The 13,293-nt window shown below is 36.7% G+C and overlaps 1 protein-coding gene across 3 annotated transcripts; it reads right to left on the bottom strand.

Moving 5' to 3' along the window:
• Positions 1–34: 34 nt before the first annotated feature.
• Positions 35–12,020, bottom strand: LOC120091010 (uncharacterized). Of its 3 annotated transcripts, none has more exons than XM_039048791.2 (4): positions 11,880–12,020; positions 8,569–11,105; positions 7,407–7,520; positions 35–417 (listed from the first exon to the last, which is right to left on the bottom strand). In XM_039048791.2, the coding sequence occupies exon 2, from the start codon at positions 11,059–11,061 to the stop codon at positions 8,887–8,889; it is 2,175 nt and encodes a 724-aa protein (XP_038904719.1). In that variant the 5' UTR covers positions 11,062–11,105; positions 11,880–12,020; the 3' UTR covers positions 35–417; positions 7,407–7,520; positions 8,569–8,886. The 3 variants fall into 3 exon arrangements, with proteins under 3 accessions (XP_038904719.1, XP_038904717.1, XP_090162635.1); XM_039048789.2 differs by having other exon boundaries at positions 7,407–7,505; XM_090306509.1 differs by lacking the exon at positions 35–417 and adding an exon at positions 4,325–4,409 and having other exon boundaries at positions 7,407–7,505.
• Between the last annotated feature and the right edge of the window lie 1,273 nt (positions 12,021–13,293).

Raw genomic sequence — 13,293 nt, 5'->3', positions numbered from 1 at the left:
ATAGAGACAGCAAAGGAATAAAAAGTCAACTATATATCTGAATAAGGAAAACTGATTTTTCATTTTTGCCATTCAAGAGTACAAAAGCAAAGGGGACTAAACAGGAGTAGGAAGGATCCACAGAGAAGAACTTTCATCCTTTTTTCGAAGGATCATCCGGACAAAATTGATGAACATACTCAAATCTGACATTAATTGAAGGGGAAAAAAGAATCGTAATTTCGAAACAAATTTGAAAAAGAATCCTAATTTGGCAATCTCCAAAGTGTCTTTTATCTTTGGAATTACTGTTTCTTTTCAATCACAGTATCTGTTGATTTGATTGTACTAATCACAGTGTGGTTCCTTAAATGAAAATCTGTGCTTTCTTCAAGAGATGATCCAAATTTTTCCTCAGAAAGAAAACACCAAGTGAACCTGAAAACAATCAATGAATATTATTGAATCTGTATACTAATCTAAAGAAATATGGCAAGAGCAATCCAGCAAATATTTCTCTTTCTACCCATACAAGTATTAGTATATACCTATGATTCCTAATACAACAGTTAAAGTAAGGATAAGACCCATAGAATATAGAAAAATAATTGATATCTCGTGATTTAATACATAATATATATGCTACTACTAGTGATGTAATCTTGGGCACTTTTATTCTTCCAAATAACTGAGAGAGAATTGGCAAAGATAAAACCAGAAGGGTAAATTTCCATATCTAGGAAGAAAAATAAACACTGATAATATGCTCAATTCCCCTCTTGGGACATCAGCTCCCACATAAAAGTTCTGGAAGGTTTTGTTCAACTAATGAATCAAATATAATACTCAAATACATTGCATTTCAAAGACTTTATGTTATGGACCCAATTTCAAAATAAACATACACGTAAAATAAAGGAAATAGAACGAGATAGTAGACTCATTTGAGGGAGCCTAAACTTCCGATATGGACTTTTCGGGAATTTTGCATCTCTCCTTTATTTCTGCTCTAAAAAAAACACTCTAAGATGTCACCAAATTGTTCAACTTCAAAACTGTTAGATGATACATAATTAAATTTATCTTCACCTACTAGCTTAAGCTTTTGGGTCAATTGGTGATTTAAGATGATATCAGAGCAGGTGGTCTAAGGAAGTCCTATGTTCAAGCCCTTGCAATATTGTTTCCTCCCAATTTAATATTGATTTCCAATTGTTGGATCTTCTTGATATTTCAAGCCCACAAGTGAGGGAGAGTGTTAGATTATAATTAAATATACCTTCACCCACTAGCTTAAGTTTTTAGGTCAATCAGCGATTTAAGAAAAACAAATAAAAAAATAGCTAAAAAGAATCTAAAATCCAAAAAACTAATAGAATATATAAAGTAGGATCGTGAAATTCCTTTCCAAGAACAAGAAAGGTGAGATTTTTGGAATATATTCTCCTGTGGTCCTCTATGTCCATAACTACATCACCATCATCTTCATACAAGCTTCAATGTGAACAATTTTGCAGTTTTGTGTTTCCCTAGTCCCTTTTTTATAACAAGATAAAAGAAACTATAGATATAAACTTCACAAGGAAATGAATAAGACTTCAGTCCAAATTTTTTATTCTAGAGGAAACATAGTGTAGAAAATCAAGTTTAACTGTCTCATATACGTAGCTTGACTGTTTCCTTGTATGTTCTATTTCCATAAATATTTAGATTAATTGCTTAATTCTAGGTCTTTGATTGAGAAATATCATTCTCATATACATAGCTTCATGGCATCAGAGCCAGACAATTTTCTCAAAATCTAACATCGTCACCGGAACCCTAGCCGCCACCGCCGGACTTATCTTCTTCCACAAACAAGCATTACTGTAACCTTGTTGAAACTGGTGTATTCTCCTCAATGCCAAAAACTACGTCAAGCAGATAGCCGTCGTCACCATCCTCAGGCGAAGCCGTCGTCGCCGTCCTCAGACGAAGCCATTGCCACCGTCTCTCACCTCAAAAACCCTAGTTTCCTCTTATTTTTTTAGGGTTTCAATCACAGACGGTTGCTGATCTTATTCATTACCAATGTCGTCACCCTCATCAATCAATATCTTGCCGCCGTTCGTCGATCTGATATCGTGCACCACCGTCGCCGCCGCTCCATCTCTCCAAAAATCTAATCTCTTTTTTCTTTTCTTTTCCTTTCATTTGTTTTATAATGTCACGATCAGAATCGCAAACTGTTATCTCACCATTCATTGAGAGTAGCAATCCACAAATAACATGTCACAAACTCAAAGGCCACAACTACCTTCAACAGTTGCAATCTGTGATGATGTTTATGTATGGTCGTGGACAAAGGACTAGATCACGAGTAAAGCTACTTCATCCAAAGTTGAGGATCCAAAATTTTGCACATGGACGACCGAAACAATCAAGTTATAAGTTGGTTAATCAACTCCATAGACCCTGAAATTGGAGAAAACTTTCTATTTTCAAGAGAAAAAGAGATTTGGTATGCTGCCCGAGACACTTCTTCAAATAAGGAAAATACTGCTGAACTTTTCCAAATTGAGACCACTCTTCAAGATCTCAAACAAGGACTTAATCGATCTCTGGATGAAGCTCGCAGTCGAATTCTTGGTACTAAACCACTACCTAGTCTTCGAGAAGTTTTTGCTGAAGTTCGTAGGGAAGAAAGTCGAAAGCAAATAATGATGGGACAAACTGAACCTCTTCCTATGCAAAGTGGATCTGCTCTCATTTCCAAACTAGATCATGTGATGATGGAATTACTCTTGCTGCCAGAGGAAACTCCCAATCATTTAATGATAGTCGACGAAGACCATGGTGTGATCATTGTCATAAACTAGGACACATTAAAGATACATGTTGGAAAATACATGGAAAACCAGCACATTGGAAGCCAAATACTGCCAAATCAGATCGAGAAACCAAGGGTAATGCTCTTATATCTGAAACGTCTAACCAACCACCATTAGGTCTATCATCCCTCCACGAACAGTTCTCCTGCACATGTCCGAGATCTTGGCAGAAGATGCAAAACTTGTAAGATTCCCCTTCATTAGGTCCACCAGTAGGTCGCTCTTCAAACTCAATTATTATCCGCCGGGACACGTCTGTCTTGACCCCTCGTACCAAATCCTGAGATGAACTCCCGTTATATTAGTTCTTTTCAATTCTTGGTCGTATGCCAGGTCTGACATCAACTTTTTACTACTATTGCTAGAGTCCGCAGCTATTTGTAAATGATTTACTCTCTGAATCCGCTCCTGTATTTCCCTAGTTTTCTTTTGGAAATAGTGACAAATTTTCCAAATATGGCCATTTTTACCACAGCCATAGCAAATCCCGGTCCCATTAAACACGGACCACTGTGGTTTTTACCACACCTCGAACATCCCCTATTTATTCGGGATTCCGATAAACTCAAATCAGGCACAGAAGTTTGATATTCAAAGTTATCAGTTAAACAATGCTCAATTGTTTCAGGGTTTCCCCTTAAGTTAGCGCCGCGGATCAATTCCTGCGTTCGGGATTTCTGCCACCACCAGGGTCTGTTGCTCGGATTCATCTCCTACAGTGAAAGTCATTCAAGTTACTATCTAATTTTAACTAATCTTTTTACCCTATTTCCCTTTTTCCCGGGGTTTCCTGTAACCCTTTTTGTTTTCTCGACTTTCAAACCAAACTTGTTACTAACTGTTTCCCGATACCCACCTGGTATCGTTTATCCTTTCCCTGGTCCTACTAGGACCTTACTTTACTCATCTCCTTCCCAGGTTTTCTACCTGCACCCCATTTTATCCACCTTTTCAGGTTTTGACTCAAACCAGTATTAACTATACCCGGCTTCCAAATCCTAGGTAAGCCTTTTCCTTGACAATGACTTGGCATCAACTCAATTTTCTTTCTTATTCCTTTCCAGGCTTTACATAAACCCTTGTCCTGACATTAATCTAGTGTCAATTTTTATTCTCAACTTCCCTAGGTTTTATATAAACCTTCCTAGACTCAACTTCCCAGATCTTACATAAACCTTTGTTTTGATACTGACTTAGTATCGACTTGGTTCCCATTCCCCTTTTTCCCCAGGTTTTACGTAAACCTATGCTCTGATACCAACCTGCCACACCCCCTCCCGTGCCTAATACCCAAGACCCAAAAGAGGGCGTGAAAACAGCCAATATCACCCTTTTGTGACATCAACTGCCCAACCCTACTCACAACTAGGGCAGCTAGTATACCAACAATTCTTTATTTGTACTAACAATTAAGAATGTCTACAATATTCATTATAAATTTTATATAAATGATCTAGCTATCCTAATGACCTTCAACCATCTCGATTCGAGTCGCGCTCTGTGAGAGATTACCAATTCCTGGTGTTGGTGGCTTTTCCCTGAACACTCCGCTTTTGCTACCTGGGGGGGGGGGGGGAAAGAAAAACATTTGGAAAACATGAGCTATAAAGTCCAGTGAGTGGTGCCTTTAAATAGACAAATAACTTTGATTTCAGAAATATACTTTTTCAAAATCAATTTATAATCAACAAGAACATTATCACAAGTTCAATAGTATTTCTCCAGCCAATCTGCTGGATTATCCTCAACTCAACCGCTGGTTAAAACAATCAACCCCAGCTTGACCACTGGTTACCACATAATATAAACATCCCCAGTTTTACCACTGGTTATCCCTGGCATGATCATACATTTTCCCCGGCACTTTCGAACGTACCCTAAAGCAAGGTATCAACAATTCCTGTGGAAACTTTCCCTTGTACCCTATTATCCCGCAAATGTGCACATCGACTATTTTCCCGCTAGCTATGCTTAGATAACTTGACTATATTTCCCGTCAGTCGTCACTGACTATAATTTCCCGCCGACCGAAGCTGACTATATTTTCCCGTCAACCGAAGCCGACTATATTTTCCCACCAAGTACCTTTTCAAGCATGCTAACTATATATCCCAAGTATAATTTCAATTTCCAACACAAACATACAAGCAATATCTTAACAAGCATAGTAACAAGATAAACATATATCCCTGATCATGCCAATTTAACATTATCCCCTATATATATTTACCTATATATATAGAAATTTCATCAATAATACAATAACACAATAACCACTCACGGTTTTTGCAGGGATTCTCTTCTGCAAGTTCACCTAGTTCCCTTTGAAGTGTTTCCTGGAATTCCTCCCATTTCCAAGGAAATTCCAAATTAATACCATAATTCCTCAAAATAACTTTAAATCATCCAAAATATCCTCTTATACTAAATTTACCAGCTTACTCTACTTAAAATGACCAAAATCGGCTAGATCCCTCAAATAGCCTATTCTGGGTATTGACGTTCGCAACAAGGCGTGTCTGCGCGCATACAGGGGCTGGCAACACGTCCGTGGGCGTCGATCCTCGCACAGAAGGCGTGCAGCGTGGGCGGGAGGCGCGCGCAATGCGTCGAGCAGCGATCACAGACTTTAGAACTTGGAAACTTGGGAATGACACATAGCACACAACCTACCGCACAACTCTTGCTCATCGTGTAGATCTTGCATCTATCGCTTAGCTATCGCATCCATCGCTTAGCGCTATCGTTTAGCGCGACTCTCTGCATCGTCTAGCGCCGCACTTTACCGCACGATCACTTACCGCATCGTTTAGCTCCGCGCATTTACTAAACGATCGTCCAGCACCCGTCTACACGATCGTCTACCTCATCGTATAGCGTCGCTCATTTGCTACACAATCGTCTCCCTCATCGTGTAGCGTCATTCCTTTGCTACACGATTGTCCAGTACGCAAAACTTCAATGCAAGCCTCCACACTTAGCCAATTTCTTGAGGCTTTTATTTAAGCTAGTCCTAGTGGTGTTATATCCCAAGATGATCGCAACCTTGCATTACTTTGGCCCTTACATACAGCCAAGGCTCGTTTCCCTAGCTTAACCCAATATAGTCTAGGTTAAGGGTTAGGGTCTTACATTTCGTTAACAAGAGGCTAGCCGATGGTAAGCTATACCATGAGGTGTTGATTGAGACTTGGTTTGACTCAAGGGTTGACATGCATTGGAGATGTGCTATATGCCAGGGACATCCGAGGGCATGTGGGCGCATAGGACAGGGCTAATACTATGCGTTGGCGTTGAACGCATGGTGTGAACTATGCGACCAAGGCAAAGAGAAGTTAGTGTCATGTTCGGCAAAAGCCTAGGATGGACCCATAGGGGTGATTGGGTAAGGTCGTGTGAGGATTAAGAATTGGCCGAGATTTTACTATGCGTTGGAAAGAGTGTTGCCATGCATTGACAAGCCTTAGTGTAGGTGTGCTTCGAGGTTGTCACATGGGTGACTATGCAATGGAATGCATAGGCAAATGTTGATCGCAAGGATGCCAAGAGCGTGGTAAGTTGAGACTAGCATTTGCCTAATATCAAGCTAAATTCAAAAGGTCATTCTCAACATGTTGAACCTGGGTCCCAATAAAAAGGTGCAATGCAACCCAAAACTTCCAAAACTTTTGGCGGAGTTAATAGGCAATAATATGAAACTATGTGCAACCCACAATTTCGACTATAGAAATTGGGCTGACAACTATTTGAAGGAAGGAAACAAACAATATCAAAGAATCACATTCAGGCTAATCAAACACCTATTACATCAACAACTACTGTTGATGTCAAAAAGACTACCTCAGTTAAAAAGATGACACCAGATGAATTAGCTAAGAGATGAAAGAAAGGCCTATGTTTCGACTACAACGACAATTTTGGACTCGGACACGTGTGCAAAATTATTCAGTACTAAAGCATCCAAATAGTTATGGACATAGAAAACCCATCAGAGAATGTTTTGATAATATCACCCCAAGGGTGAAGGGTGTCCCCTTTAGGAGAGAAGGAATGTTATAATCCTACTTTATTTATTTCATTAGTTTTTTAGCTTTTAGATTCTTTTAATTATTTTTTTTTATTTGTATTTGAATTGGTCAATTAAGTGCGTTAGATGGATTCCCATTACATAATAATGGAATTCAAAGTAGTGGTAGCTTAACTTTAGTTTTGTTTTGTTTTGTTTTGTTTTTTTTTTTTTTTTTTTTTGGTGATGGATAGTCATTTTGCCCGAAACATTAAACTAAAAATTCTCTAAGGGCCTTCCAAAAATTCCTTCCAAGGCGTGTTGAAAAATCTTATGAATTCAGTCGTCCTCCAAGTTCGACCAGACATTAATGATTATATTTCTATCTGCCATGAAACTTCCCATTCAAATTTGTTATAACATACATAATTGTAAACATTATGAAAATTGGATGGTATTCCTAAAGCTCGCAACATTGGTATTCCAGTTGATTACTTCAGCTATAAATGAAGGCATAAAATAAAACTAAATGAACTATACTTGAAATGTACCTGACTTCCCTCAATGCATATCCTAGCAGGTAGATGAAATTCCCATGTCACGGGGTCATATTACTTCAACTTGCTCTATAGCTTCTCTCTCCTTGTTCTCTAAAGCAAAGAATTCTAGAGTTAATGTCAGAAAAAAAACAGTGTTACTGATATGATATTTAAGGGTCAGCTTGATTGACAATCTAGATTCTACTTTATGTTTTTAGATTTACTAAATTCAGTGAATATTTGTTTGGCAGACAATCCGAATTCTATTTTTGAAAACTGTTTTCAGATTTTGTGATTCCAATATAAATTTTGAAAACAACATTTTTAATGTTTTGATTGTATCCAGAATTTGAATTTTAAAATTTAAAATGTATAATCATATTAAATAATATTAAAAACATTTAGAAATATAATATATGTCATGTTATTAACTCAATTCAATTTTTTAAAAATTAAAATATTTATTATGTAATATATTATAAATTAGGTTAAATTCCAAATTTGGTCCCTATGATTAGGATAAAGTTAAAAGTTCGTCCATATGGTTTTAAAATTTAGATTTTAGTTCCTATGGTTTGATAGAACTTCACATATAGTCTCTATGGTTTGTTAAGTTCTTTTAAATAATCTCTAACGTAGGGACTATTTATGAAGCTTTTATCAAACTATAGGGGGTAAATTCAAATTAATCATAAGACCTAAATTTTAACTTCTTCCAAACTATAAGGATAAAATTTTCAATTTATCCTATAAATTATATATTATTACAAAATAATAATTTAAAAATTTTTCTTTTAACATAAAACATGTTCATAAATAAATTAATAATAGTTTATTATCAACTAATATTTACTGGGCAACTACAATTAGTTTGCAATTATTTAAATTAGAATTCAATTTCTGAATTTTACTACCAAACACATTTCTAAAAACATGAAATACAACTCTGTTTTCCTTTAATCCCTTGTTTTCAAATTTCCTCTACCAAACAGGCCCTAAGCAATTGTATTTATTTTAAGCTAACAGGTTTCTCTAGAAATCTCAGTTTCACCCGAGCAAATGCATTAAAGGTTTATCTAGAAATCTATGGAGGGCAAACGCATTTAAGCTAACAATACCTAGAATGTGGTCATCAATTTTCTCTTTTAGAAAAAATAGAAGAGACATAACTCACCTTTTAATCCAAAACTGTTCTTGCTGTTGCTGCTAACAGAAAAAGGATTTGGCAGTATGAGATCACAATCCTTTGTCTTGATAACTCTCCCCTCCACTTGTCAACTATTTTTCCATTTCCTCATTTGACATAGCTCATTTATTAGGGGGATTAGTGTCAAGGAGAAAGCTTGAGAAAATGGTCAAAAATCAAGGAACAGCATTAAACATTATATGTAAACATCAACTGATCAGATGGAATGTCGTGAAACAACATGGTCACGTATGCCCAGGTCATGAACCATTGATGGATCAAATGGCATGCTGTGAAAGTTGGTTGTCATGAATTCCCTAGGCCCTCGACTAGTATGCTGCTTATGTTATCTTCAATGGTGGAATTCTCATTAATTACCCTATCCCCAGTCTTCTCTTGAAATAGAGAGCCAATCAGCAATCCATGAGTCATAGCATCCGGTACCCACCCCTTTTCCAACATTGAGTCCAACAATTTACATGCTTCGTACTTTCTGTCCTCTTTCCATAACCCATTGATAAGTAAGTTGTAAGTTGCAGTATTTACAAGGTCAGTATGAGTAATCAGTTTATCAATTGTAGTTGAAATCATATGCAGCTGAGAATGGTTGGCTATACATAAAAATAAATCATAAAGTCCTTCTGAATCGGGTAGAAGACCCTCATTGATCATTCGGTTGAAAAGCAATATAGACTCCTTTACTCGATTCATGGCACTAAAACTACGTATGAGAATGTAGTATGTCTCCATATTAAGGCTATAACCCAACACCAGCATCTGTGATAAGACTAGTAAGACAAACTCTACCTTGTTAGATTTAGACAACTCATGCATTATAGAAGCATAAGTCAAAGTTTTACAAGAAGTACCAGCATAACATGCCAACTGTAGCAGCACTAATGCTTCATCAACGTGTCCTAAATCACACATCCCCTTGACCAACATATCAAATACAGACGGATGAAGAGGGTATCTATTTTTAGACATGTAGCAAAAAACTTCTGCAGCCTCAAGAGTCCTATGGGCTTGGCAAAGGCCTTCTATAAGCTCAGAGTAACATCCAGCATTCAGAATCCAACATCTAGCATGTACCTCATTCATTAACTGTAATGCAGCCTCATACCTCCTGGATTTACAGTTTCCAACTATGAGAGCTGCATATGTGTCTTCGTTAGGAACAAATGACGACACAATCATTTTACTAAGGAATTCAAAAGCGCTTCCAATTCTTGCATTGTTGCACAACCATCCAATAACTATGTTCCAAGATTTGCAATCATCAATATTCATTTTTGACATTTTCACTAGGATACAATTTGCTAATAAAATCTTTCCAGCATTGGAGCAACCTTCAAGCAACGCATTGTGAGGAGAAGTGTAAAAAGCACATCTATCTTCCACAAACTTTATAGCCTCATCTGTTTTCCCAAGCTCAAAAAAAACTTTTATAATACTTACATACACATTTTCTTCAGGCATCAGACCACTTTCAACCATCTCTTCAAGCAGGAATAATGCCTCATCTAATGAAAGGTTTTTGCACAAACTTTGTATTAGAGTACTATAAATGAAGGCAATTGGTACAATATTGGAAGCCTTCATCATTCTAAACAACCAGCTTCCAACATCTATTCTATCTTCCCTACAAAATAAAGATATTGCATATGTATAAAAGCTCAAATCAAGTTTGCACCTAATTTTGTACATTATACCCAAAACTAAAACAGCTTCATCCACTAGATTTTTTGTAATTAAACCATTTAAGAGAACCTCAAATGTTTTACTGTTAGGACTGCATCCTTTCTTGCTCATTCTCCTAAACTGGTTCATGGCTGTCTTAATTTGTTCAGCATGAAACAATGCAGCTAACAGAAAGTTCAACGTGTCAACATTTGGTACAATGCCAGCTTTCACCATTTCCTTGTAAACAAATAACACTTCCTGAATGTCTCTATTCTCCTCAACAAAAACAGCCAATACAACATTAAATGTCTCTATTGAAGGCTTTAAACCAACCAAATTTATGTGAGAAAGTACCCCGAGTGCTTCTCTGGTTCTACCACGTCTAACAAAGGCATTAACCAAAGTGACAATAACTTCCTCTACACCCGAACACCCATCTTTCACGAGATCTCGACAAGTCCTCTCCATTTCCTCAATGTCCCCATCCAAACCCAGCTTGAGAATGGTCTCGTAATATGTTTGGACAGTCTGGAAAAATCCCTTCTGGATAGCCAGACATTTGAAGATTTCTACCTCTGAGTTCAAGTACTTATCATTATCCAAACCTTTGACTGAGCTGTTCGAGACAGACTTATCACTCAAGAATTGAGTACTTTGTTTTGACCTTGAACAGTTCTGCATATTTTCCAGGAAAGTATCAACATGAATACCACTGAGAACTGGAGATAAGCATGAATTTCGTATAATGCCTTTGAGAAACTTCTTCACAAGAGTTGACGGCATGAGCCTTGCAGCCATTTAAGTTTATCATTAATTGAAAAGAGATTATCATTGTGCAACTCCTGAAAAGGGGTGAGGAAAATATTAATTGAAAGTACTCAAATAGATATAGTGAAACTCGAAAGTAATCAAATAGATAGCTAAACCAAACAGAGATAGCAAGTTCAACATTTTTTTCACATTCAATTCACAATTCTAAGTTCCACAATCTACGTTTCTTTTAGCAGCAATTACACTTCTTTCCCCACATATTCAAATGACAAAAAAGATGACAATTAAGGAAATGTTAAAAAGAAATTACAGAGCAACATCTAATCCTACAAACCAAAGAATTCATTAAACTCCAACAGCAATATCGAAAATATTTATTAAAAAAAAAAAAAACAGATTATGTAGGCAGCCAAGCAAAATTAGTCATGCCCAGATTTTAATATTGCAAAATGCTTCATAAAGCACAGAAATCTCAACTGCAACAAAAGAAAACAAACGTAATTACATAATCTATTTACATTTCGACGGCTAACTATCAAGTATAAGAAATCAAATCGGTGTGAAGTATGAAATCAAAGAAAATTATAAACTGATTGGAATAAAATAAAACCAAAGAACTTGCCCACTTCAATTATTTTGGCTGTAATCTGGAGTAGATAAAACCCATCTGTTTTTAACACGAGAAAGGGCAGAAGAACAATAAAAAATTCAACATTTTCACAAATTGACGAAGATGCGTAATTGGGTGAGTGAACAAACGTCAAGCTCATAATACTGAGAATCACAAAGCAGAATCAAATTAAAGATGCTCGATAAATGGAAGAGAAAAGAAAAGAATGAATTACTCAAAAATGGAGGAGGCGGAGGTGAAGCATGGAGTAAGAGGGAAGCAGTAGGAAACATAAATGGAGATGAGAAAAGGGAAATCAACAGCGACGAAATCGGAAATTTTGAAGAGGGAGCCGAAATTCCTTTGTAAAATTGGGTTTAAGTATGGGTTTTTTATTTTATTTTTTTACACGGTCATGAAAATTCTTACGGATGACCATTTTTTGGGCCTAAAATGTTAAGTGGCCCATTTTTAAAAAATAATATCAATTGATCTTAGGCTGACATTATTACCATACCAAATTACATAAATTGTCCTCACCTATTTATCTTCTTACCCTTTTACTGAAAACTAACTAAAACTAAAAACTCTTCAAGCGTAACGGCTTCGTATCGCTCATAAGCTCTGGACGGTTTCACTGCGTTTTAAAATCCATCATTTGAGCTTGCAAAAGATTCTACTACCACTGACAAATCGAATCTGATCGGTAAGTGATTTCAATCTGTGCCTAAAAATGTCTTAAACTGATCAGTAATAGGGAAAGGGTGGGTCGTTCTGGATTTAGAAATACTATGAACCTATGGTTTTTTTGTTTGTTTTTTTTGTTTTCGATGTGTTTTGTGGTTGAAGACGAGCAAAAAGAGAGAATGTGGGTGAGATAAGTGAGAGTGAAATCAGCTAGAGCAATATTAGAAAGAGCGACACCGGAAAGGGTGGGTCGTTCTGGGGTTTAGAAATACTATGAACCTATAGTTTTTTTTTTTGTTTTTTTTTTTTGTTTTTTGGTTTTTGATGTGTTTTGTGGTTGAAGACGAGCAAAAATGGAGAATGTGAGTAAGATAAGTGAGAGTTACTAGAGAGAGCGATACTAGAGAGAGCGACACCAGAGAGAGTGATACCAACGAGAGTGATACCAAAGAGAGTGACATCAGAGAGAGCGATACCAGAAAGAGTGATACCAGAGAGAGCGATACTAGCGAGAGTGGTTCTAGCGAGACTTAAACATAATGTTTTTTTACAATTTTTTTTTCTAAAGGAGTTTACTGATTGAATCTTTATTTTATATGGGAGTGATTTAAGATGTCAACACGTTTCAGAATACTTGTAGTCGACCAATTTCCCAGTCAAGTAACGAACTTGGCTCACATTGTTAATGCGAACAAGACTATGAAGGAGAAGCTTACCCTATGACAGTTAGAAATGTTCAAGAGAACAGTTTTTAAGCGATTAGTAAACATTGACATAGTGTTCAACAGCCCAATCATCCATCATATGTTGTTGAAAGAAGTGAAGAGCACAAGAGCTGACTCAATAAGATTCTCTGTTGGTGGAAAGGTCGTCACGTTTTCGAAGGATGATTTTTTGTTGATGACTGGTTTGTGGCGATCCCTTACACGAGTTGAGTAGAATGAGCAGTCCTCATATGAACT

Source organism: Benincasa hispida, chromosome 11 (genome assembly GCF_027475165.1).
Source record: "Benincasa hispida cultivar pf3 chromosome 11, pf3_genome.v1.1, whole genome shotgun sequence".
In the NCBI taxonomy this organism is placed as follows: domain Eukaryota; kingdom Viridiplantae; phylum Streptophyta; class Magnoliopsida; order Cucurbitales; family Cucurbitaceae; genus Benincasa; species Benincasa hispida.
The sequence above is the reverse complement of the archived record's forward strand: the minus strand, read 5'-3'. Positions and strand labels throughout refer to the sequence as shown.